Source organism: Kryptolebias marmoratus, linkage group LG23 (genome assembly GCF_001649575.2).
Source record: "Kryptolebias marmoratus isolate JLee-2015 linkage group LG23, ASM164957v2, whole genome shotgun sequence".
NCBI lineage: Eukaryota > Metazoa > Chordata > Actinopteri > Cyprinodontiformes > Rivulidae > Kryptolebias > Kryptolebias marmoratus.
In genome coordinates this window covers 676,468-703,783 of record NC_051452.1, presented here as the reverse complement: position 1 = coordinate 703,783, position 27,316 = coordinate 676,468, and the positions used below count along the sequence as shown (strand labels likewise).

At 45.0% G+C, this 27,316-nt stretch overlaps 1 protein-coding gene across 7 annotated transcripts in view; it reads right to left on the bottom strand.

The window, feature by feature from the left end:
* Positions 1-14,958: 14,958 nt before the first annotated feature.
* The window catches only part of zranb3 (zinc finger, RAN-binding domain containing 3), a 100,468-nt gene continuing 88,110 nt past the window's right edge, over positions 14,959-27,316 (bottom strand). For 6 of the 7 annotated variants that reach the window (XM_037973946.1, XM_037973949.1, XM_037973950.1 and 3 more), the window contains 4 exons: positions 23,419-23,577; positions 23,124-23,316; positions 16,009-16,140; positions 14,959-15,476 (listed from right to left, as the gene is read on the bottom strand). In XM_037973946.1, coding sequence (XP_037829874.1) covers positions 15,378-15,476; positions 16,009-16,140; positions 23,124-23,316; positions 23,419-23,577 — 583 coding nt within the window. In that variant the 3' untranslated portion in view covers positions 14,959-15,377. The remainder of the gene's footprint in view (positions 15,477-16,008; positions 16,141-23,123; positions 23,317-23,418; positions 23,578-27,316) is intronic. The other variant, XM_037973944.1, reaches the window with a different exon arrangement.

The following is a 27,316-nucleotide window of genomic DNA, read 5'->3' as shown; positions in this document are numbered from 1 at the left end:
TTTTATATTCTCTGAAGGGCGATGATAACGGCTACAGCCGAGATGGAGGCTCTCCGCTGCTTTGTTTCATTAGAGAGAGCATAATGACCCTGCAATCACAACACCAAGAAAATACCCCCACCACACACACACACACACACCTTAATAATTATTTCCCTCCTAATGGTTCAGTTTATATTCTGCTGGAGCCTTTTGTCATCGGTGCCTCTGCAACTGAACAGGCTAATACCAATAATAATATTAATAAGAATAAAAAGTACTTTCTTGTTTGACTTTATATCTGAAAATGAAAAGGTAACACAAATATTAAAGTAAAGCATCACACCGCTCCTTTAGGAGGTTCATTTTAGGCTGTGGTTGTTCAGGCTTCATGCTAAACTAAGTTATGCTAAGCTAATTCAGCTAGCTTAGCTTAGCTTAGCTCACCCTGCGGTTCTTAAAGTACAAAAAAAAACGTCTCTTAAAAAGCTGAAACCGTACACGAAACACACAAACCACATTAGCTAAAGTGGCTACATTAAAACAAAAAACGTTAGCAGTTAGCGGTTAGCTTGATGCTTCTGAAGCCAGCGTCTCTGACCGTTGGCGGCCAGTTTTAAAAAAAAAAAAAAATGCTTTGAAACGCTCAGTTTTCCTAAGAAATGTCCCAGAATTTTCTCTGAACAGAAGCGAGGTTTGCAGCCTCGAGTCCTTTCGGAGTTCAGTTTTCCGTGAACGCTAGCCAAGAAACGCTAGCGTTTGTGTGAATGTGACTAAAAACAGAACACAGCGCCCCGTATTTTATTCACAAAGGAACACAGTGAACGTATGAAATGTTTAAAGTAAGAAATTTTTACATTTTAAAATTCATGCTAAGCTACGCTAAGTTAATTCAGCTAGCTTAACTTAGCATGAAGCCTGAACAGCCACCCTGCGGTTCTTAAAGTACAAAAAAAAAACGTCTCTTAAAAAGCTGAAACCGTACACGAAACACACAAACCACATTAGCTAAAGTGGCTACATTAAAAGAAAAAAACGTTAGCAGTTAGCGGTTAGCTTGACGCTTCTGAAGCCAGCGTCTCTGACAGTTGGCGGCCAGTTTTTTTTTTTTTTTTAAATACGTTAAAACCCTCAGTTTTCCTAATAAATGTCTGAAAATGTTCTCCGAACAGAAGCGGGGTTTGCAGCCTCGAGTCCTTTCGGAGTTCAGTTTTCCGTGAACGCTAGCCGGGAAACGCTAGCCAGGAAATGCTAGCGTTTGTGTGAATGTGATTAAAAACAGAACGCAATGATTTGTAAACATTTTAAACCCCGTATTTTATTCACAAAAGGAACACAGTGAACGTATGAAATGTTTAAAGTAAGTAATTTCACCATTTTAAGTTAAAAAAACAGCCTGTAAGGAGCTGAGGGGAGCAGCTGCTGGAGGTTTTGGAGGGAATGTTGTCCCGTTCTTGTCTCATGGAGGATTCTATTCGACAGTTCTGGGTTTTTGCTGGATTTTTCACTTCCTGATGCATCAGATGTTTTCAGCTGACAGGTCTGGACTGCAGGCAGCTCAGTTCAGCTCCTAATGAAGCCATGTTGTTGTAACGGATGCAGTACAGCAAAGTTTTGCTGAAATACGCAAAACTTTTCCCCGGATGGGAGCCGGCGTTGGCCTAAAACCTGTCTGTAATTTCCTGCATCGACGGCGCCTTTCTAGATGTGTGAGCTGCCCGCGCCAGAGGCACTAATGCACCCCCATACCATCAGAGAGGCTGGCTTTTCCCCTCTCCTGTTTCCTACGAATGACATGACATCTCTGGTTTCCAGAGTTTATTTCCACGTTACACATCCCAGACCCTCCAGGATTTCGCGATGTTGCGATTGCAACTGTTAACGCAAAATCGAGCAAACCCCGCGACTTTAACGCAACTTTAATGCAACTTTAACCCAATATTTATTGTTTGTAAAGTCATTCGCCACCGTTTCTGCGGTCTAGTCTCTTCTTTGTGGGTTTGTGTAGCGTGGAATACAAAATAACCCCAAATAACTCAGGAAGAAGACACGTGACGTCACTTCCTGCAGACCAGGGACAATCCAGAAATGCTCATGAATGTCGGTTTAGAAGCTCTCAAAGTTCTCAAATAAAGCACCTTTTGAGAATGCCAATGTTTGTTGGGGATTATCTTACAAAACTAGGAAGGATTTTTGGTTTATATATTAAAAGTTATGTTTTTTTATTGATTTTAGTTTAAAAAAAAAAGCAACTTTTAGGAAAATGCCCCGCGAAATCCTGGAGGGACCGACATCCTAACTTCTTTTAGTGAACGAGGCCGAAGCTGTAGAAAAATGGATGTTTCTCGTGTCGTGAGAAGAGCGCGGATCGTAAAAGAAGGCGTTTAAAAACGTAGAATTTAAATTCCCGAGGAGAGAGAGAGAGAATACGGTACATTAATCGGTGGGACAGTCAGTTGAAAAAAAAAAAAAAAATCCAGTTGTCCTTAAATTTCCGGTGCCGAGGACAGCCAACGGGTGTTCTGATTTTTTATTTTATTTTTTGCCGGTTGTCAGCGGCGAGGCGGCGAAACTAAAAAAAAAACGTTCCGGATTACGAGTCCTCAGTGGGAGTTTGAGGAGGAGGCGAGCGAGTTATGGAGAGAGCCGAATCGGAGAAGGTGGGAGTCGAGGCTTTCCAGAAGCTGGATCTGGGTTGACGGAGCGTAGAATTATTATTATTTGTTTTGTTTTAGGTTACACCGGCAGAGTAAATTAGTGAGTGGGGTTTATTGATATTTTTAGTTTTAAGACGCAATAAAAAAGGTGTTCTCGCTTAAATACGTCCCTGTTGGCGACAGTGTGGGAACGCTGACTCAAATCTAAAGTGACAAAATGGCGGAAAATGTTCCACCAAAGTTGAACGCGTGAGGCGCCGAAAAAAAGGAAAAAAGATCCGGAAGAAGAAGCGCCTGCTGCGGAATAATTCCTCCGCTGGGTTCACGTCCCGCCTCCACCCCCTCTTATTATCTCCGGATTCTCCCGTCGAATGAGCCGCTCATTAATTTCACAAAGGTGCAATCAGTCATCTGCGCACCCGCAGCAGACGTGTGGCACGAAAATAACTAATTAAGTAGACTCGCCCGTCTCGTGCGTGTTTGTCGACGCGGGATAATCAGTTCGCCTCCGTCCCGCTCAGACCGCGTCGTCGTCGTCTTTTACGCCTGAAGCTCGCGGCCCTGTTTAAAGTTTGAACATGTTTAGGAACTTTTTTTTTTTTGCCTAAAATGCTTGCAGAGCTGTCATGGATGTCTCCTCAAAGATCCCGATTTGGTTTCTGGAAACTCTAGAGGGCTGGAGCTGCACCGGAGAGCTCCACGAGCCCTGAGCGTCCAGGTCTGAAAAGCTGAGCCAATGAGAAATAAAGTATTTAGGAACTGGGCTGCAAAAGATTTTTGCTGTGATTGGGATTTGCGTAAAACTGAGACACCATCTAGAGATCCCAGTGGCTAAAAATGGAAAATAATCTTCCTAATCTATCTTTAAATCGAAGTTTTCCTGTATCCTGTATCCTATAACTCTTACATTTAGTTTCTGTCTGACTGTTAGCAGGATTTTCCTGAAATCTTTCGGAAACGTCAAACATGTCGTTAAAGATTAGTGCTGATCCGGTCAAAGGTCAAAGTTGCTCGAACTCTGCAGCCGTGTAACGGGAATGTTAAACTCCATAGTTGGACACCTCGTGGGTCAGGGGTGATCACTGTTGATTTCAAGGTGACGGGGTCAAAGGTCAACATCACAGTTAACCTTGTGCCCTAACTATGGAGTCATATAACAGAGCACAATCAAACTGCACATGTGGGCACCTCTTAGGTCAAGGGTGATCACCATTGATTACAAGGTCATGATGTCAAAGGTCAACATCACAGTTGACCCGGTGCTCTAACTCTGCAGCTGTGTAACGTAGGAAACATCCCCCAAGCCTCACAATGACGCCAAACTCATGGGTCAGGGGTGATCACTGTTGATTTCAAGGTGAAGGGGTCAAAGGTTAAAGGTCACAGATGACCTTGTGCTCTAAATATGAGACCATGTAACTGAGGATAATTGAGCTACACAGTTTGACAACTCTCTTAGGTCAAGGGTGATCACTGTTGATGGGGTCAAAGGTCAACATCACAGTTGACCTAGTGCCCTAACTATGGAGCCATATAACGGAGCAAAATTAAACTGCACAGTTGGGCACCTCTCCTAGGTCAAGGGTGATCGCCATTGATTTCAAGGTCAAGATGTCAAAGGTCAACATCACAGTTGACCCGGTGACTCTGCAGCTGTGTAAGGTAGGAAACGTCCCCCAAGCTTCATAATGACGCTAAACTCATGGGTCAGGGGTGATCACTGTTGATTTCAAGGTGACGGGGTCAAAGGTCAAAGTCACAGATGACCTAGTGGTCAAATTAAACTGCACAGCTGGGCACCTCACGTGTCAAGGATGATCACCGTTGATTTAAAGGTTCATAAGGGGTCAAAGGTCACCGGTGGCCCCTTATGAACCAACATGCGACCCTTTTGTTCCGTCTGCCAAGGAAGTTTGTGGGAAGCAGAGGTGCCAAGGGTGCTGCAGCACCCCTTGATGAATGCGAGAGGACATGCGCGTCCAATTCTATAGTTAAAGAATTGATGAAAAACTGAATTAAAATAACTTCCTGCGGTGTTCCTAGATATATGTGTGCAAAAGTTTACAACCGCTGAAAGCTCACGGAACAGTGGGTTCTGTTAACGTTGGGTCATTCTATGCAAAATTTCAGGACATATATCTGACCCGTTTTGGCAAAACGAGTCACAATCAGAAACGATAAAAACACAGAGTTGTTATTTCTCCAAAACGAGACGCAATCCGTCAAAACTTGGCGATTTCACCACCAGGTTTGGTTTGAAAACTTCATTTTTCCCACCGGTCTGTAGGGACGTCATCGCGAATTCAAGACGCTGATTTAAAGAGAGCAGAATCCCCCNATATATATATATATATATATATATATAAAGGGAATAGGTTTGATATTCACATCGTGATATATGAGTTTTATATTTCCAAACACTATTGTGGTATTTCACATAATAACCAGCCTTGGGACTGGGATCTGGCAGGTATCATGGGACTGATGCAAATCTTGCTGGAGCTGGAGGTTTTAATGCTACTGCAGGCAGGAGTGGGCTGTCAAAAAGCAGGAACAGAAGAACTTTTCTTTTGCCATCAACAAGTTAAGGCTCAAACTTATAGAGGTGTGAGTAAACACCGTGTTGTGGATCTTTTTTTTTTTTTTTTTTCCTTTTTGCACTGCTTCACGCCGGCAAGAGGCAGAACATTAGAGCCGTTCTGTAGCAAGCTGCGACGCACGCAAGTCGGCTCTCTTTCCTCGCCGACTTAATTAGGTGCCTTAAAATCCAAAACACTCGGCTGAGTACACCGAGTTCACCCGGCTACCTCCCGAAGCTAGCATGGCTAAGAGACAAAACTTTAGAGGAAACTGAAGAGAAGAGACAAGTTTGCAAAGGGAAAAAAAGACCGGGGGGGGGGAGACTCAATTTTTTGTTCTGGATGACCGACCCGAGCCTGAACCACGGCACTTTCTACTCTCCGACCTGAGATGTATAAAAAAAGCTCACCCTCGCCTGTGTTATGTCATCTATTAGTCTTAAAACAGACATTTGGAGCTCAAATGTTTCCCCGATGCCACTGATCGACCATATAAACAGCACAAAAAGTAAGAAAGTTTGTGTTTGGTTGCTTATTTCTACGTTGTGACGATACTTCTTGGCAATAAATCTTATCAAATAACCGCCATAATCTAATCGTGTGTTCCTTGTACCATGTTTGAGGTTTCTTGAAAATTTCCACGAAAATCCGTCCGTAACTTTTTGAGTAATCTTGTGTAAAGCTGCCAACGAGGTAGTCATAGAGCTGAAAAAGTTGGTATGCGTAAAGGAAAAGCTACAAAACGAAGCTGTGATATCGTAGATTTTTTTTACACAATCGCAGTTTAAGGATAGAATCTTGTCAAATTCTATCCTCCAAGATGGCCACCCTCGCTACCAAAAAGCGGGGTTCATTAAAGACCACCTTTAGAACACAACCATATTGACCGATTTGCGACATCCTGGTTGAAGAATGGGACGCCGTCGCACAGCAGCGTGTGACCAAAGCTGCTGAGCCAGGCTGTTGTGGCTGTGTAAGGTTCTTCCACATGCTACCGAGGCCCCCTGTTTGTTAAACGGACACATTGTTAAATTGCCAATATGCCTTGTTGCTTCAGATTTCAGTCATACGATCTAATAAACACCAAACAGAAGCTAATAACAGAAAAAGCTGTTTGGCGGAGAAGATTTGGCCACTTTTTCATAGGGGCAACCCCAATACTCAACTCGGCTGCGCAACCCGCAGAGACGTATTGTTACAACAAAGAAATGATCAACCAAACATAAATTTCCTTACTTTTTGTGCCATGTTTATTAAGAACATTAGACATGGCGTCCCCGCCTTCACTAGTTGGGACCTGAAGCCAGCAGGATCCAGTTTATGGAAGCTGCCATTTTGTATTTTTGGAACCAGAGTCTGAGCACGTTGGACATGGGAGTTTAAGTCCCGCCTACTCCCCCACACACAACCATGGCGTCATGTGACCTTTCTTTTAAGTAGGAATGAACAGCGTGTTAGACAAATGAAGTGTTTTTTTTATTTATTCTTGTTTATTTACGTGGAGGGGGCGGGACTTAAAACCTGCACTGGAACCACCCTACAGGAAAGCTGGTCTTTGTCGAGCTTCAACTTCCGGGTTCCCATCGGATGTCTAGTTATCGCTCGCTGCCAAAAGCTAAAAGGCGATATTTTTTGTTTTTAGCTTATCTGTAGTCTTAGCAAAATATCTCATGACCAACTGGACAGATTTTAATGGAACGGTAGTAACTGAGAGTCCTCAACTTATACTTTGAGAGCTAACTGATAGCGTAAAGCTTTGCCATTAACGCTAATATCTCATGAACCACTGGGCGAATCTTAAGAAAACTTTCAGAAAGGAATCACTGGATTAATATCTATAACTAACTAACTTTTTGGAGTCAACCCAATTCAAAATGGTCGCCACAGCTAATCAAAATGATCAAAAACCAGACCCTCCAGGATTTCGCGCTGTTGCGATCGCAGCTATTAACGCAAAATCACAACTTTCCCGCAACTTTAACCCAATATTTATTGTTTGTAAAGTGATTCGCCACCATTTCTGCGGTCTAGTGTCTTCTTTGTGGGTTTTGTGTAGCGTGGAATACAAAAAAACCCAAATAACTCAGGAAGAAGACACGTGACGTCACTTCCTGTTAACATCAGAATGCCGGGAGCGTGCAGGAGCAGCGACCGAAGCCAAAATGTGCGCTAATGCTTCACATTTGCCCACAAAGATTTCAGCAAACCAGTTTCCTTGTTGGTAATTATCTTACAAAACTAGGAAGGATTTTTGGTTTATATATTAAAAGTTATGTTTTTGTATTGATTTTAGTAAAAAATATTGCAACTTGCCTCGGGAAATCAGGCATTTTAGCCGCAACAATCACAAAAAATCGCGAAATCCTGGAGGGACTGTTTAAGGACTCATTTTAGTGCAGATCTCAATTGTTGCAAAAGCTTGTTCGGACTTGTTTCTTTGTTTGTGATGATAAAATAAAGAAACAGACGTAAATCTTAAGGGGTTATTCCCTATGAATAAAGAAGGACGACTTATCGGAGACGTCTACCGATGCCATAAACAACAACATCCTACAGAGTTTTGTCCCCCCACCCCCACAAACGCAGACATGCAGCGAGACGAGAACTCCTCCGGATCGCAATCTGTCGGTGGACAAAATGGATCGTCCACCATCAGCTGCCGTCAGACAGTCGACACCAGATTTCCTGTTAGTCGCTGCCGCCTGCTCGCTAATGCAGCAGATCGAAATCTAACGGGAGAAATTAGACTTTTTTTAGAAATTTATTTATTTTTTCCTGAACCGGCCCACACACTAACTGGCATCACTGGATATCCAAAAAAAAAAAAAAAAAGGAGTGGGTGTGAAGACGTCCTCGGCTCTGAGCGGGCCAAGCGAAGCCCACTCAAACAGCTGAATGTGGGAGGACTTCTCGAGACGTTTCGGCGGACGGGGGGACACGGGGACGTCTGCCTCCAAGCGGAGACGAAGGTGCTCCGCCACTGGCCGCCTCTTGGGGTCCCGACAGCATCACTCCAGACCAAAGAAAAAAACAAAACAAGTTAGCAAAACTTGCTTCTTCTTCTACGTCACCATCCGAGGACATAACTCCGCCCACACCATCGGCCCAAAACTCTAAAAAAAACAAAACAAGCTTCTGTTCCCCAACCCTGACCGAGGGCCGAGCGTTCAGATCCGATGGCTCTGCGTGAGCGTCGCACCGCCTCCAAAACCTCTAAATCGGAGAGGACTTGAATCAAAGTTTTGCGCTGCTTCCTTGATCCGTCACCGGTGCCGCTTGAGTGACCCCCCAGCATATGGGGTCCAGTGTCCTCAGGGGTTCGAACGCTCGTCTTTTTCCGCTGTGGGAGGACTCCAAACGGTCCAGTGACAGTTAATACGAAACTTAAAGGCGACGACCTCACACCACCTCTCGCTGTCCAGACCTCCACCTTTTGTGGTACAGACCACCACCCGCCACCTCTCGATGTCCCAACCACCACCCGCCACCCGGACCGCCACCTCTTGTGGTCCAGACCACCACCCGCCACCTCTCGCTGTCCAGACCTCCACCTCTTGTGGTCCAGACCACCACCCGCCACCTCTCGCTGTCCAGACCTCCACCCGTCACCTCTCGATGTCCAGACCTCCACCTCTTGCAGTCCAGACCACTACACGCTTAAGTAGCCCCCAGCATATAGGGTGCAGGGCCCTCAGGGTTTCAAACGCTCATCTTTTTTTACTCGTCTCGCTGTGGGAGGACTCCGAAAGGTCCAATAACGGCCATCAAGAAACTTAAGGGTGACCAAACTCACCAAATGTTTGACCAGAATAACTGGACGAAAGTCGGCCATCTTTTTTTCTCTTTTTTGGCGGGGTCAGCTGGAACCAGGCGGCGAGGAACGCTGTCAGAAAGACCCCACTGACCGTAGGAACCTCGAAGAAGCCGACCAAACGCCTCGGCAGCGTACCGAGTCCGCCGAGACGTCCCGCTGCCGTCCCCCAGGCAGCGCTCAACTCATTACGGGATGCTGCGCCGGCGGCGTCGCCATCGCCATCGCCTTATTAGACCCGAGGCTGATACGCGCTCGTTAGGCCGGCGGCGACACGACGGTGGAATCCAGTCTCCTGAGGTGACCAAAAAAAAAAAAAAGGTGCTTACAAAGACCTTCCAAGTCCCGGTAATGATGCCCCGGACCTGTCACTCCTGTCACACGGCTGACATGACCTTTTTCTGGCTCCTGTGCTGGAGGGGGTAGGACAAAAAAAACAGAAGAAGAAGAAGAAGAACAGGAAAAAGTCCCAATTTCAGCAAATCGGGCACCTACCTGCCCGCCATCCAGCCAGGCTGATCTGCGTTTCAAGAAACGTCAACAAAAGACGACTTCCTGTGTATTTATCGGGCGATTTAAAGAAAGGGGGGGAGGGGGGTCGCGATTCAGGTTTTTTTTTTAATCTAAGCACAAACAGCCAGACCTCGCCATTAAGACCGACGGAGCCGAGGCGTGCTGCGCGGCTGAAAGGCGTCTGGAAGCGATCTGTGATCAATGGCCGCCGAATGAAACGAGCGATGAAAAGGCCCCCGTGGAAAAAAAGGAGGGGGAACTCGGTCCATTTTTAACCTCAATCAGGGCGAACGCAGCCCACGTGAAAAAGAGGAGCGCCGGTAATACGTCTCTTATGTCAAGTGTCCCCCCGTTGGACACTTACGAGATTTGCATGGGACATTTCGTGTTTGCTCGACGCCGCTCGTATTTTCATCCGCGTTTAGTTTGTTTTTCGTTTTTTTTTTTCTCCTCTCGAGGCGACGGAATACGAACGAGCCCGTCCTCCGCCATCGCCCACCAGACGGCGGCACTTTAGCCCGCGACCTGGGCGTCTGTTAGCGAAATATCTCACGAACCGCCGGACGGATTTTAGTGGCACTTTCGGAAGGTAACCACTGAATGTTCCTCGACAGCTGATTGGCCATGGGAGGGAACCAAATTCAAGATGGCCGCCACAGCCGACTGACCTTGGGGACACACAAAAATGGCCACAACTCAATCAATTTTACAGATTCTGAGCTGAAGTTTGGTGTGGTAGTAGCTGAGAGTCATCCTCATCACGTACTCCAAGGGCTCCTCAACGCATGAAAACTATACTATTAACTGCTGGGGTCAACTCTGTCTGTCTGTTAGCAAAATATCTCATCAATCACTGGACGGATTTCAATGAAACTTTCAGAACATAATCAATGGATGTTCCTCTACAACTGATTAACTTTGGGAGTACACCAAGTTCAAGATGGCCGCCACAGGCAACTTACCTTAGAAAATACATTAACAGCTATAACCAAGTCAGTCTTACAGATATTGGGCTGAAATTGAGGGTGGTAGTAGCTGAGAGTCATCCTCATCACGTACTCCAAGGGCTCCTCAACAGATGAGGTCTTTGCCCACAACTGTAGCATCGACTCCCAAGAGTCAACCTTCCCTGTCTGTTAGCAAAATATCTCATTAATCACTGGACGGATTTTAATGAAACTTTCAGAACGTAATCACTGGATGTTCGTCTACAACTGATTAACTTCTGGAGTGAACCCAATTCAAGATGGCCGTCACAGCTAACTGAAAGTAGCCGACACAAAAATGGCTGTAACTCAGTCACGTTTACAGATTCTGAGCTGAAGTTTGGTGTGGTAGTAGCTGAGAGTCACCCTTCGGGGTGGGGGGTGGTGATTGTAACGGGGGCCACACAGGAGCGCCGCTTTAACCCCGCCCCCGCACAAAAACCGGAGAGCGAGCTCCAGCCAGGCCGTACATTAATCCCGGAGCCAGATTGGGGACTGTGTGAGTTAAAAATGGTATCTGTCTCCCCTCCCCACGTCATCGCCTGCTGAGCGAATTGATTGCGTTTTTGGTCTTAATCCACGCCACGCCATGCGTCTTGGGAGGCAACCGGGGAGCCATCTTGTATAAATAGAATTTAGGCCTGACAAAAGCCACCTCCAGCTGAGCAATGAGAAAGCGTCCCTTTGCCGCCGCGCGCCCCCCCCGCCACGCCGAGTGGCATTTGGAAATAACAAGCAGAGGTTTTCATGAAATTGTCGTATTGATTTTTTTTTTTTTTCCCCGGCACTTTTCTGCGGCGGCGGCGGTGGCGTCTCTCGGGATGTCATCGGCGCATATGACACTCATCAGGATGGATAAGACCATTTAGAGGGAGGGGGAAAAAAAAAAAACGCTGTCTGTTGCAGCTTTCCTCAAGAAGTGGCTGGGTGTGTTTTTTTTTTAATGAGATTAATTAAATTGCTTATGAGTGATGGCCCTCCACCAATTACCTGGGCCATGATGCCGCCTTCCTCCACCCAGGGCATCGCGCTCCGACGAGCGCCGAGTCGCGGCGGCGGATGATTAATCATCTCAACTGCGTCCCGAGAGATAATGTGACAATAAAGACAAAAGCTGGCTGCGTTCGTCCAAAAAGGAGGACTATCAGCCGGGCGCACGGCACACATGAGCTCCCTGGAGGTTCCACCAGAGGTCCAAGTGGTGGTCCGCGGGCCAGATCTGGACCCAGATGAAGGCTGATCTGGACCCAGATTGGAGAAAGAAAAAAAGTACTCGCCTACATTTTGCTGTATTTGGAGTACTTTCTTTTAGAAAGTTCATTGTTCGTTACAGTTTACGGTAGTTATTTTAAGAGCAAAACATCTTTTCTAGCAATAACGGACATTAAATTTTACACGGCGCAGATTTTCTCGCATTTTTGGTAATTTTTTTTCGGTGGCGCAACTTTTCTACCCTTTTAGGGTCGATAATTTCACACGGCGCAACTTATATATCTACGGTAATTTGTTTTAGCTAGCGCAGCTTTGCTAGCATTTACGGTAATTCATTTTATGCTTTCTTTTTATCCTTTTTCAGTGGGGCAACTTTTCTACGACTTACGGTAATTTTTTTTAAGACAGAAAAGCTCTTTTCTAAGAATTATGGTTGATAACGTTATGCTGCAGTTTTGTTTTTTTTTACACTTTCTAGTCATGAATTTTAGGCAGAGCAACTTTTCAAGCCTTTACGGTCATTAATTTTACATATTACAAGTATTCTACAGTTTACGGTATTTCATTTTAGTCGGCGCAGATTTTCTAGCATTTAAGGTCCTTTTTCAGAGGGGCAACTTTTCCACGCTTTATGGTCAGTAAATCTGGGCAGAGCAGCTTTTCTAGCTTTAACAGTCATTAATTTTACATATTACAAGTATTCTACAGTTTACAGTATTTCATTTTAGTCGGCGCAGCTTTTCTAGCATTTACAGTACTTCTTTTTCAGAGGGGCAACTTTTCTACAGTTTAGAGTAATTCATTTCAGGTGGCACAACTTTTTTTTCAGCATTTACGATATTTTCTGCGCCAGGCCTGCAGTTTCTCCCTTCTTCTGTCTGCAGAGAGATTTTTTTCCCTAAAAACCACCGGACTAGAGGCTCATCTGTTCGCTGTAACCAGGTTCCGCGGTTCACGTCCCGCCAAACGACAAGACACCAGAGGTGCTGTAGCAGGACGGGGCAGCCTCTCAATCCCGAGGGGGAAAAGCCGCGGGGTCCGGCCTCCCTCGAGGCAGTTTCGTTTTCCTAGCCGAGGGTCGGAGGGGCGCAGCGGCGAGCGTGGCAGCCAGGAATCAAACCCCAGCAGGACCCGGCCTCCGATTGGAGAGCCGGCGGCACCACGCCGGCTTTTTATTGGCCCTTCTCCATCACACCTGTCACACTAGATTGGGTTTGGTGGAAGCGTTTCCTTCCGCTGAAAAGGCCAAAGTAGATTATGTGGGCAGGCGAGGGTGAAAATGGATTAACATCAGAACGGAGCCCAAAAAAAATCTAACGCTTCGCTCTCCGAATGCAAATCCGAGCGGAAATTCCAAACGACTCAGGATGGCTCCGCGTTCCGGGCTCCTGGAAAGATGTGGAAACAGAACCTGAAGCGCGCAACGATAATCCCCCTTTAACCTCCTGTAATATCCGCAGCCGAAGGAGCGCCGGCGGAATGAAGCTACGACGATGTTAATCTATTTCTTAATTTGCCGAGGTCCTCCAGGAGCCGTGTTCGGGCCCCCGGGGATCCGCTGACCTACATTTAAAAAAAAAAAAAAGTTGCAATAATGACATTATGTGGATGAAGTGTCTGTTTTTTACCACTCCTGTCCATCGCTCTGTACTCACTTGACTATTCACTTTTCTGTTAGCAAAATATCTCAAGAACCACTGGACGGATTTTAATGAAACTCTCTGAAAGCATTCCCTGGACCTACGTCTACAGCTGATTAACTTTTGGAGTCAACCTGATTCAAGATGGCCGACACAGTTAACCAACCTTACGAAACCCAGAAAGGGCTACAATTCAGTCATTTTTACAGATATTTAGCTGAAGTTTGGCGTGGTGGTAGCTGAGAGTCTTCCCCGTCACATATTTTTAGCACTAACAGATTGTGTGACGTCTTTGGCATTTTTTTGAAACATTTGCAGTTTTTTTTTCTAACTAGGATTGTGATACTAATTTTTGTAGTTTATTTATCGAGACAACGATCACGCCGTGCTTGAAAAAACTAAATTCATTCATAAAAGCTCCTTTAATACCCGATTTTGACACCAAAATGTCGGCCTCGGATCAGGTTTTAACTTTTGACGCCCCGGAGTTCAAAGGTCACACGGCTTTAACGGGTACAGCCGGAGAACCGTTCCGCCAGAACAGGCGGGAAATTCGAGCGACGAAACATGAGCGAGGCCAGTCCCGGTGAAAACATTTAGGGTCACACGGACTGGTCCCCGAAAAGACGGGGTTTGGAAACCTCGGTGGCGTTCGAGTCCGCCTCCCTTACGGTCGCCGCCTTCGACACGAACAGGAGGATCGCTCCGGCATTCGCTTCTTCTCCGCTCCTCTCACTTCCTTCCTGTTCCGCGCTTACCTCGCTCGCGCGCCTTTTGGGTGTAATAAAACCGGCGGATCAGAGTCATCGGCTGCTGACAGGGACTGACACGGAAACCTGCCGTTGTTGGAAGGCTGCCTGGGAGATGTTCATTACTCACAAAGCTTGTCGGTTTGGACAGGAGAGGAACGGCGGCCTTATTAAGTGGAGACCTGGAGCAGCCGTAGGGGAAACACACACACACACACACGCGTACACGTCTGCCTACGCCGTGCGCCCACGCGGGCTCCATGAGACTTCCGACACCGCGGCTTCAGCCCGATTGGCCGCGAGAAGTTGGGGCTGTCAGGAGAGCTGGGAGACAAAAGAAAACCAACTTTCCGCCGATTCCGGGGGGAGATTTTGCTGAGCTAGGAGTTTGACACGGCTGACAGACAAACTGTGACACGGCGACATCTGCGGCGGCGGGGAAACGAAACCCGCTCTGCAGAGGAATGCCTCGTTTTCTGTTTTTTACTTTTTTAGCAGGAGCTCGCTAACATCGATTGGACTTTTCTGACGTCTGGCTCATTGTGTAACTCCGACAAAAAAAAATAAAAAAATAAAAAGATCCAATATTTCCGACATGGCTGAACCCGAAGCCTTGTTTCCATAGTAACTCTGCTCTCCCGTCTTTCTAAACATAGCCCCCTGTTATACTTTACCTCTCCTCAGATCATCGAGCACAGCTGAGGAGGATGGAGATGCGGACAACGGAGAACGGCTCGATAACCGGTGAGGAAAAAAACAACGTTTCCGGGGTCTAAACTGCATCCGAAGCACTAAAAACCACAAAGAAACGACACGAAATAGCAGAAATGTTGCTTTTTTTTATTATACACTTGAGATCCGTCGAAAAAATAAGTAAAAACTACCAACGAGGACACCTGGTCGGGTTTTTTTTTTGTTTGTTTTTTGTTTCCCTGCCGCATAGTTTCATCTTAAAGCCCCTCCCCCCCCGATTCATCCATCTTGGGTTTTATTTCTTTATTTTTTTATTTCACAAAGTTTGCAAAATCTTAAAATAGAAGCATCTCTCTAAACAACGTGCTCCACTTCAGCCTCAAGTTAAAAAAAAAAAAAGAAAGAAAAGAAAAACGGGGCCGTCATGAATCAAAACGAACGCACCCCCGGTGACGGTTCGGGGACGAGAAGGAAAGTTGGCTGAATTTGCATTTGACGCCTTTTTTTTTCTCCTTTCTTTTCTTTTTTTTAGGTAAATCTAAAAGCGTCCCTGTCCGTTCATTTCCTGACGAAGAACCTGCTGATGTCCGACGCCACCTTGGCGGCGGCGGCGCTCTTCCTCGTCTGGCTGCGGTCTTTGGCCTGCAGGGCGGTCCTCTGTGGAACATAGGGAACATGACATAAGAGGTTAAATCTGCAAAAAAAAAAAAAACAGCGAGAAGATCCCCCCTTATCGGCGTTGCGCGGTTCTCGTCGGGTCCTTACCGCCCGCGCCGACGCCCACTCGCGCTAATCCGCTCCCCGGCGTGACGGCGAAGCCCATTGTGCCTCGACATTTAAAAAAAAAAGAACCGTTTCGTTTTGAAACCTCTGCGCCCGAGTCGTTTTTTGTTTTTTTTTTCGCAACCGTGGCAAAACATTTAAATCGAGCAGCCTCCTCCGACAAAGCGCTATACATCAACGTGTCACATCGCCGCATCATGTGACGGCGTTACGGGGAATATGTGGCGTTGATGGCGGCGGCGAGAGTGGGCGGGTAATATGACTTTTGATCAATGTGTTCGACCGAGTATCGGATTACCGCCACCGACTGGGATCCTCGACATGATAAAGGAGATGTTCCCTTAAATGTCAAACAAATTGCTTTTGCTCGCCGCCGCCGATGTGGAGTGCAGGAGTGCTTACGTACGCCTTTGTGGCAGACGGTGCAGAGCGTCTGCAGGTTGTCCAGCGAGCACTGTCCCCCTCCGCTGTAGACGGGCCGGATGTGGTCGACCTGCCAGAAGTCCCCCTCGGCCGGTGCTCGGATCATCCCGTTCAGCTGGAAGGACAGGAAGTGTGAGCGGCGCCCTCCGATCTCTAACCAGGTTTTTGAAACTCCGCCATCAGCAATGACCTCAGAGAAGCAACGGTTGCTGCCCCCTGTCAACCTCGGGTCGTTTCCAAAACCACTCTACAGAGAGAACGACTGCTCCCGAGTGGAAAACCATTTAAGATGGCTGCCAATCTTCCCAGGCGTGGACGTACCGGCAAACTCACCCCAACGTCAGACTGTGCAGTGCTCAGCTAGGAGGCTAAAGGTCAAAGTTCAGGATGGGACAATTAGACAAAGGCCGAATGAGTGGATTTCTTCTAAAATGTTTCCAAAGTTCCATCTGAAAAAGACCAAAGTGGGGATGTTGACCCATTCCGTTTGGTAAAAACCCAACACAGCACATGAGCACAGTGGTGGAGGGCTGATGGTTTGGGCTCCTTGCAGTCACAGAGTCAAACTGAACTCCTCTGTGGGCCAAAACGGTTCTAGAGTCATCCGTCCGACAGCTGAGGCTTGGACCGGCGCGGGTCGTGATTTAACTGGACCGAGATCCCAAACACAGCAGCTAATGTACAACAGAACGGCTCAAAAAGAAAATATGGAGGCGCTGTAATGGTCCAATCAACCTTAGTAACCTCAGCCCGACTGAACTGCTGCGGTGGGACCTTCGGCGAGCTGAGCAGAAACGAGCCTCAATGAACCGAAGTGACGTTGTAAAGAAGAGTGGGCCACGATTCATCTAGAATGATGTGAATGATCATACAGAAAAGGGATTATTTCAAGTTGTTGCTGCTAAACGGGGTTTAAAAAGCTGCAGAGTCATTTTTTTCCCCCCTATATTGGCTTCATTTCTGTTGAATAAATAATGACACAGTGTTTCTGCACACGTGAGGTCAGATTCGAGTCATATTAGAACCTGGTGAAGACCGGATCGTGTTCATTATGTCCCGATATGTTTATAAGGATGTTTTTTTTATTTTTATTTTATTTTATCAGGACCGTTAAACACACCGAAAAAAAGAGAGCAGTGCGCACATTTTTCCCCATTCTTTTTTGATTTTATGTCAGTGACCTAAATGATCACTTCACACACAAATCATTTATATTAAACAAATCTCTTCACTGCGGGGAACACTTCTTCTTTTTGTTTTCCGGAAGAGAAGAAAGAAAAAAGCGCCTAAATGGCAAAATCTGGGCAATAATGAAAGCAATTTGCCGAAAAACGGCCCCTTATTAGTGCTTAGGTTGTTGACGCGAGTGGGAGCCGGCGGACTTGTGAGGATAAGGAGCTTAAAAACGAAAATCTGCAGCGAATCGATGGTGAACTTCACCCCCCTCTGTTATCCATCACCGCTCGACGCTTTGGGCGCAGCTGCATAAATCACCTGGGCGACCTACATAATGGGCAGCTGTAGGAAAACTTCATCACGGAGCGCCGGCAAGTGTGACAAAGAACACAGGAATCAGGTTAAAAACGCCGCAGGGACTTCCACGCTACTGTAAGGCGCACGCTCCGGAATGACTTCACTTTCTTTTCGATGGGGGGGAAACTCGTTAAACTTTTTTCGAGCAGCGGAGTTGGCAAAAGTGTTTCCTCGACGTGCGGTTTTCCAGCACACAATTAATCTAACGTCCCTGACAGGGAGGGGAGGGAACTTCGAGAAAGAAACGCGCAAGCTAACCCCCGCCGGTGAACCCGCGCACGCTAACGGGACGGAACCTGAGAGCGGCTCTGAAACGCCGAACGGGGAGGTGTGAAATAAAAGCTATCCAAATTAAGGCGGCAACACGGTCCAATTTTTTTACAATAAATGAATCAAAAAGATAGTCTAGACTCACGCTAGGCGATTGAATTAGCAGGTTAGCCCAGTTAGCTTCAAAATTAGCGTAGTTGTGAGGAGTGAAGTGGATTTATTTTCTATAAAACAGACTTTAGACATATTATCCTCTCTTTGTAACAAAAACACTAAAAGCACTAGTTGTGTTTTTTAAAGAGTGGTTACTTCTTAGTATATATACAACAAGAAGCTAGCATGATATGAGTTTTGTGCCAATATTAGCATAAAATGCTAAACCAAGCTAGTGAGTCTTACATGGCAAGGCATGCTATTTACATATTTTGTAGATTTAGTGTAATTTTTTCCTCTTTTTTGATTTTTAAATCAATCTATGAGGTTGTTACAAGTTATTATTTTCATATTTATAATAATATTAACTGCTAAATATGACCATGCTATCATTCTGGGCGAGTTAGCATCAAAAACTCAAAAACGGGACTTGTTTTTCGTTTCTAGACCAAACTTAAAACACAATATTTAATTTTGTTTTGTTTTTAACCAGCAATTTGGACATATTAGTTGTGATGTTTTACATATAGTTAATTTTAGGTGCATATACAGTAAGAAGCTAGCATGATATGAGTTTTGGGTCAATATTAGCATGCTAAAGTGCTAAACGAAGCTAGTGAATCTTACGTGGCAAGACATGCTATTTACATATTTTGAAGGTTTAGTGTACTTTTTTGAGTCTTAAGTCAATGTATGAGGTTGTTACAAGTTATTATTTTCATATTTATAATATTTATAACTGCTAAATATGACCATGCTATCATTTTGGTCGAGATAGCATCAAAAACTCAAAAATTGGACTTGTTTTTCATTTCTAGACCAAACTAAAAACACATTATCCAATTTTGTTTTGTTTTTAACCAGGAAATTGGAAGCATTAGTTGTGATTTTTTACATATAGTTAATTTTCAGTGCATATACAGTCAGAAGCTAGCATAACAAGAGTTTTGTGCCAATATTAGCATGCTAAAATGCTAAACCAAGCTAGTGAATCTTACATGGCAAGGCATGCTATTTACATATTTTGTAGGTTTAGTGTACTTTTTTCTCTTTTTTGAGTCTTAAATCAATGTATGAGGTTGTTACAAGTTATTATTTTCATATTTATAATAATATTAACTGCTAAATATGACCATGCTATTCTAGGCGCATTCGCATCAAAATGGGACTTCTTTTTCTTTCTAAAACAAACTTAAAACACAATATCCTCTTTTTTTACCAAAAAATTAGAAGCATTAATTGTATTCTTTAAAATATGGTTAGTTTTTAGTGCATGTATATTAAGAAACAGGCATGTTATTAGTTTTAAAGAGCTAATTTACAAAAGTTAGCATGCTAAAATGCTAATTTAAGCTAATAAATCTCATTCAGTAAGGGTGACATATACTGTTTTTATGTTATTCATATTATTTGTTTATTCATGTTATAATTACTAAAAAAAAGTTTAATACCATAATATAATAAATAGAAATACTTCTAAATTTCACCATTTCGGCAAGCTAGTATTGAAAAATCATAAATGGCGCTCCTCTTTACAGCAAACTGTAAAGACAATATCCTCTTTTTGTATCAAAAAACTAGAAACTGTGATATTTTTAAAGTATGATTAATTTTTTTAGTGCATAGACAGCAAGAAACAGGAAAAACATCAGTTTTAGGAAGATTTTGGTGTGCTAACCTGCTAAACTAAGCTAGCAAATCCCACATGGTGAAACGTTTTTCTTTAATTTCCTAAAATTTAATGAACATTTGATCATTTTAACAACATAAATTAAAGAATTACATTTTAGAATATTATAAAATCACAAATATAAAAAAAAAAACGGTATCTGCTAAACAAACTGTGGCCAAGTTAGCATTGAAAACACCTTCAAACTGTTTGGCCGGACTTAAAAAAAAAAAAAAAAAGGATGCTGTAACGACTTTTCAACTTGTAAGAGAGAGGTGACATTGAGCCGCCCGACACACTCTGCTGACATTCCACAAGACTGTAGAATAAAGTGGGCCAAACGGGTCTCCTTTTACCCTCTGGAAGCATCCGGTGGCATCAGATCTGAGCGCCGACAAATGTAGCACAGACGCATTTGCTTCACTGCCGAGTCTCGGGACCCAAAAAAAAAAACAGTTTTCAGACCTAAAAGCTTAAAGTTAAAACCAGATCATGTTCTTGTTTGGTGCAACGGCTTTGGTTAAAGACGGCAACCGAACCGTTTAAATGCAGCTTTAGATGCAAACGACCATTTATTCCGTTTCACGAGTTAATTTTGGCTTCATGGCTTTCAGTATCTGATCATCGTATCTTATATTTGGATTGGTCCGTTGAAGAAAACAGGAGGGAAAAAACTGGAACAAACTGCTCCCAGAATCCAAATATTTGGACCCGAATATTCGCCGGATAGAACCAGTTCTGCCTAATCTCCAGACTGGAAGAGGCTTGAAACATGGCGAAACATCAAATAACGGCAGAGAAGAGAAGTGGACCGTTTGGCCGAGCGTTAATTTGGCTTCATAAATCGGGCAACAGCTGGACTGCTTTCTAAAGATAGATATAGAAAAACCCGCATTGATCGACTTCTAATAGTTAATAAGAATGAATTGGTCCCATGAGTGTTAGGCAGACATATGGAGGTCCGGCAGAGCAAAAGAGAAAAAAGAAATCTGTTCAGATGATCAGAAAGAAATGTAGTGGAAGCAAGCGCGGGAGTGAAAGATGACTGAAGGATTTAGAAAGAGAGGCCTGGTGGGAAGGGTTTAGGACCTCCGAAGAAATCCATTTTCCTGCTTTGAGAAGTGCTCTGCCGACATTAAGGCACCGAAGCTGGAATTGATCCCGGCAGATTTAAAGAATAGGCTTCTTCTCGGCCCGTTTTCGTCAATTAAACCCGCTTTTCGCGCCTCGACCCTGCCGCACGGTAAAAACGTTGCACTCGAGGAGAGCTGGGAACCGACACACGCCAGAACCCACATGTCTGTCCCACTATCTTTGCAGGACTTTCCATTGACTTCCATACATTTCTACACCCTAACCCTAACCATTACCAGTACATACCTAACCCTAAAACCAAACCTAAACTCAATTCTTAGTCCTAAACCGAACCCCTAACCCAAAAACATCATTTCTCCTCCTTGGTCCCCACAAGGAGCTGGTGGTCCTCACAAGTTAGTATATATTAGGATGTCCCCACGATGTAGCAAATACAAGTACACACACACACACACATGCGGTACGAAGCAAACAACGAGCCGATAATCTCGAAGGCTCCTCCACCGCCGCGGCGTCTTATCGTGCGAATGAGTTTGTTTCCTCTAAAGCTCAGCGGCATCGATCGGCGTCGATGCTGCTGCCGGCGGCGGCACCGGGAAGAGGTTGGGTATCTGTTTATGTGTGTAGTGCTGGACTGGGGGGGGGGGGGTTGGCTTTGCAGGATAACAGCCAACCAAATCAAACAGGCTTACTGGTCGAGGCCTGGCACGCAGAAGAAGAAGAAGAAGAAAAATCGATGTGCCCAGCAATCCATTTACTGAGAGGTGGCCCCTTAGAGTGCAGATCAACCTGTACTATTCTGTGTGTGTCTGTGTGTGTGAGTGTGTGTGTGTGTGGGTGGTTGGGATGGAGTGTAGAGGGCCGTCTTTAGTTTTGAACTTACACAAATACTGAAATTCCTTTTTTATTCTTTTTTAGCTCACATGGAAAGACTTCCGTCGGCTCACGTTGAGGGCATTTTCTGCGCCAAAAATCAAAACCGTATCGTCTGGAAAAGAAACAAAAAAAAAACAAAACAAGGATTCTCGAGTGCAGTACCTTTTTTTGGTTAAAGAAAGAAAAACCCAACGGAGGCCAGCGGAATAACTCAAAACTGACAAAAGTGATAAAAAGACAAAAAAAAATGTGGAAAATCGGTCGACGGAAAATCGATCACTGCTTTTAAATTCTCGTCCACTGAAATAAAAAATCTTTTTAATACTTTGGCTTGGACAGAAAGGATGGTACATGTAGAAAAAGAGAAATGAAATGTCTTGTGATGAGCATGACAGGTGGCTTCAGTCGGTGGTAGTCACAGGGCTGTTTGCGATCATGGTGTGTAACACGCTGAACATGGAGCACAGAAAGCTGAGGACAGAGTCGTCTCAGGAGCTCAGAGAGACGACGATTGGGCAGCAGGTTGGAGATAAAGACTAGAAGACCGTCTCCAAGCAGCTGGACGTCTCTCTGGACGTGGACGCAAGAGGACAACTGATGACGAACTGAAGAGACGGATGATACGAACGGTAACCAAGGAGACCGGGACAACTTCCAAAGAGGTTAGAGGAGGAACTCCGAGGTCAAGGGTCATCGGTGTCATCAGTTGTCTCGGTTTGAGACAAAGTGGACTTAAAGGAAGACGACCGAGGAGGACAATGAGTCATAACAAAGAGGCTGGGATTTGCCGAAATGGGACAGATGGGACAAAACGGGAGCTTTTTTTTTTTGTCAACAAGTCCCATCAGCTCCAAAAATGGAAGAAAGGAAAGAACCCTGGACCTACAGGGGGAACATGGAGGAGGCTCGGTTCTGTCCTGGGTCCTTTCAGATCTGAAGACTATCAAGTCCTTCTGGAGCCAGAGGGTCCAAAAACAGGATATTGGCCCAAAAACTTCCAGGAGTGGCTCAGAACCAAACGTTGGACCATTCTGGAGTGGCCTTCTGAGCCCGGATGTAAATCCTGCAGAAACATCTAGACAGATGGAGCAGTTTGCTCATGGGGAGTGGGACAAAATCCCTGTGGACAGGTGGAGACGACTCAGAGAGAGGAGCAGGAATCACCTGACTGCCTCACCAAAATATTAAGCTAAGGGTAATGCTTTAGCCTCTAAAAACATGAATTTTTCCTTTATTAAAGTTAGACAGAGTGCGAACGTAGTTACAGCATCAATTCTTTTTCACGGGAATATCGACATTCATCTAGAGCTTGTGTTTCCTTTAATTAAGGCAGAAATTGCGCCGTCTGGTCGTGTATTAGGAGCAGTTAGCCGAACGATACCAACTACGTCAAAGTTAAAAAGTTGTTTGCCGTTTGTTCTGCACCAACACTCGAGTTCGAGGAATCGGAATTCCGTGGAGGGTTACTGGAAAAACACTACCGCTGCCGGGCGGCCTCTGACCTGTTTGAGCGGCAGCTGAGCGAGCCACGTGTTCTCCAGCAGCTCCTTGCGCTGGGGGGGCGGCGCGTCGCGGACCCTCAGGAACAGCCCGTGGGCATCGAGGCCGCAGTGCTGGCAGACGCCTCGCTCCGCCTCCAGGACGCGCGAGCGCATGTACGACTGGCTCGAGCGCAACTGGAACTCGTCTTCGCATCTACGAGAGGAAAACAGATGGAGGACATAGCTTCATACACGTTTGCAACCCTCCTTGAGGCTGGACCCTTAGATTTCCCCGAAACTGCGTCTGGAGAGGTACCTGCGGCTGCAGAATCGAGTGTCCAAAGCCCCGCCTGTGGTGGGACAGGCCTGCTGGCAGGACAGGCATAAAGGGACACCGCCGCTGTCCACAGCTTGCACGTAGCAGGGCTCCGAAGACGGCTGCTCGGTCACCGCCTCACAAGGCCGCTGGTCCTCTCTGCGGAGAGTGCGAGACAGAGGAAATCATGGGATTCCGTGAACGCCGGAGGAAACGAGTGAGCGGTCTTATCGCAGATCAGAAATTTAGCTCGTAGATGTTATCGGTTGTGAGATAAAAGCAGGTCAGTCGGAATCTTTTTAATTTTTAAAAAATTGATAGTAGTTTGAGATGCAGCATTCAGACAGTTGAAATGGGTTTAATAATTAAACAAAAGCACCGCCTCCGGTTCATATTACGCCCATCGGTAGGCATAATCTGGGTAAGAGACTTTGACCTATGACCTTGAAACCAATAGGGATCACCCTTGACCCATCCAAATCCTTGAATCCAGGTGTTCCAATCCCTTCCATGGCCACAGGTGTATAAAATCAAGCACCTAGGCATGGAGCATGCAGCTACAGACCTGGCCTTCAGATCAGCTCAGGAACAGAGAGCTTCATGGTATGGGTTTCCACGGCAACAGCTGCATCCAAGCCTTCCATCACCAGGTGGAGTAAAACACGCCGCCGGACTCTAGAGCGGCGTGTTTTACGACAAAAAGTGATGAAGTATTTTATGCGTAAAAGAAAATGATGTAATTCCAGCAGCATCTGTAGGACCGTAAACACAATCTAAATTTTCCATCCAGCACAAATAAATCGAAGCGTTTCTGCAAAGAGGTGTGGTCTCTCTGTGAAATACCTTCAGATCGCTTTTATTCATGATTCTGATGCGTCTTTACAACACACCCGGTATGCGCGCGCTTGTCCTTTTTGGCAGCGCGCGGCAAATCTGGGCTCTTGCCATGTTTTCGCAGCGGGGCGCTCGAGCCACGATGGAGGGGGGACAGATGGAGCAAATTCTCTTTCCCCACGGTTTCCAAGTCGGAGAGACAGAGAGAGGAACAAAGAGCGCCACAGAGGGAAAACGTGATCACTGAAACGGCGAAGAAGACCTCATGGAAAAAAAATGGAAGAAGGCTCGCCGCTTCAAAGTGGAGAAGATACCAAAAATTGGAAGTACCGAGACACAAAGTCACCGCCAGAATTTTTCAAGTGGATAAAAGCGAGACAGAAATAGAATATTGACTGGTGTGCCCATCTGATATTATTGAAAACAAACCAAAAAATATGCTCCTTTGGAAAAATCTTTCCCCAGAAATAAATCTTGAGCAGAACAACCTGAAAGTTGTTAAAGCTGAACTGAAGCCAACATCAGTGAAAATATAGCCATAAAATGTTTTTTTTGTAGAAATTTTAAATGAAAAATAAAAAAATACTATTTTTTTTTTGTATGTCTGAACATTGAAGAAACCACTCGGGTGTTTTCGGCTTTTTTCCGCTGAGGATCAGCCGTTCATCAGTGAGTGGATGAATACCGGTACGATATAGTTAATTTTGTTGGAATTAATTGATCGAACCAGCCAGAAAAAAACACTGGAGTTTCATTTTTTTGGTGTCCCGAAAGATAAAACACCTTCCTCAAATTTGGATCCATCAGCTCCGATGTGGGAATTACTATCAGAACTCCGGGTTTGGACCGCTTCGAAGAGAAGCACCGCTCCGACCCTCGTTACTGCTGCTTCACAGCAAAGAACAGGACCTTTTGGCGACTTGTTTCTAATTTTAAAAGAAAGGCAAATGGAGAGGAGGACATCGCCACATAGGAGACGAGAAACAGGAAGTTTTCCTTCAAACAGGAAGTGAGCGCCCCGACAGCCTGAGATCAGTTTGTGATTCAGAGGAAAAAATATAAACAATCCATGTCTGATAGTCTGAACCTGCTGTTGATTAGTTTACTCTGGTGTGAGAGTTCATAAACGCTAATCTGAAGCGCGGCCATGTTGTTTACGAGTTAGCATCCGGTTAGCTTCGAGTTAGCATCGTTAGCTCCCTCCTGCCGTCTTTATGTTGATTTTTAGTTTAGTACTAATGTCATGACAACGATCTGGGGGTGATCAGTTCTCACCGTTCAACGTTCCCAACTCGGTTGTTATACGTGTTGTTTTGTCGGCCATGACAGTCCTGGTGATCATCAGAATCCAAATCTGATAAGTTTTCATCTGATTCTGGAGATCCAGCCGTCGGTTCAGGTCCATTACTACTGTAAAGTCTTCCAGCATTTCTTTGTGTTATAAAAGGGCTTCTTCTTCCATTTCCACTAGTGAACAACCGGACAGTAGCGGCGTTCTTGGTCGGCCGGGGCACGGCGCTCGTCATGAACTCCGCCCCACAAATCACCCACTTTGGAAATTATTGACTTAAATGCTAAAAACAGTTAATTTTTAGGTTAAAAAACGAGTTCCTTCAACTTTGTGTGGATGTTTGACTAAATAACATGCATGAAACTAAAAAATAAGCCTTGGACAAACAGTCAAATCGACAATAAATTCCTGAACTGTAGGCGGCAGAAGCTTCTAGTCGTCTACAGTGGTTTGTTGTAGGAGATACGGCGAGCTAAAAAGACTCTTCACTTCCTGTTTTGATGGAAAAATTCTGAGCTCAGAAACAATAAAAGTCTACAGGATTTTGGGATTTGAGAAAATACCGAAGGTCTCTCAACAATGAGAGACTCCCTGGGTGAAAGAAGACAAAAATGCCTACGTTTAAATGTTTGAACTGTTTAAGAAGCGTGACATTTTGGGAATAAGAAGAGTTTGTTCGCGAAAAGTTTGGAAAATTAGTTTTTTAAGTTGAACATTTTGTAGTAAAATCTCTAAAAAAACTCTCTAAACTGCGATTGTGTAAAAAAAATCAACGATATCACAGCTTCGTGTCGTAGCTTTTCCTTTACGCATACCAACTTTTTCAGCTCTGTGACTACCTCGTTGGCAGCTTTACACGAGATTACTCAAAAAGTTATGAACGGATTTTCGTGAAACTTTCAGGAAACCTCGAACGCGGTGCAAGGAACACGTGATTAGATTATGGCGGTTATCTGGATAACGATCCACTTTATTCTGAACTTTATTTTTTTTAATGACGCTGTGGCCTTGGTGGAGGTTAGGTCTTTGTACGGGTTTCCCAACGCTGAACATCAAAAATTGCGACAGAAAAGGGGAAGGATAACGTTGGAATACTAATGGAATGCTTACGCAATGGCACCCTAAATAAGTAAATATATAATATGAACATTTAACTACGTTTAAATGTGTGCCTGGAGCACATAAAGCACGTTGGCAGCTCCCCACAGCAGCACGGGGTAACTCTGCGAAAAACTCCCGCTTCAAACGCCCAGAAATCCCACAACATGTCCGCAGCATGCTAATGTTTGCCACCGCAGCTCATCTCTGATGCTTTACACCAAAGGAAACCAAAGAAAGGGGGGGGAAGGGGGACGCGACGCCCGGGAAGTCCAGCTGTCAGGCGGAGGAGAGCTTGTTCACAGCTGATTCAAAGACGGATTCTGTCCTCATGAATTTTAATTTGTCGCTTCCCATGGACAGAGAAGTAATTTAGAGGGGCTTTTTTTTTCTTTTTTTAGGAGTTATTTTAAAGCAACCAGCTGTAATATTTACCTCATGCTGCTTGTAGCAACTAAAACACCTTTCCCTGCTAATATTTGTGGAGCTAAACCTTTATTTTCTGGCTTTAACCCTTTGAGGACTACCATTTGAAAATATGTATGCAAATGGGAGCGCCGGCGCTCCCGTAGTCCTCAAAGGGTTTAATCACGCTTCGGCTTGTTTAAACCTCGTGTTGACGACTTTATTTCATGATCTCTTGGGATGCAGCACAAATACTTAATGAAAAAAAAA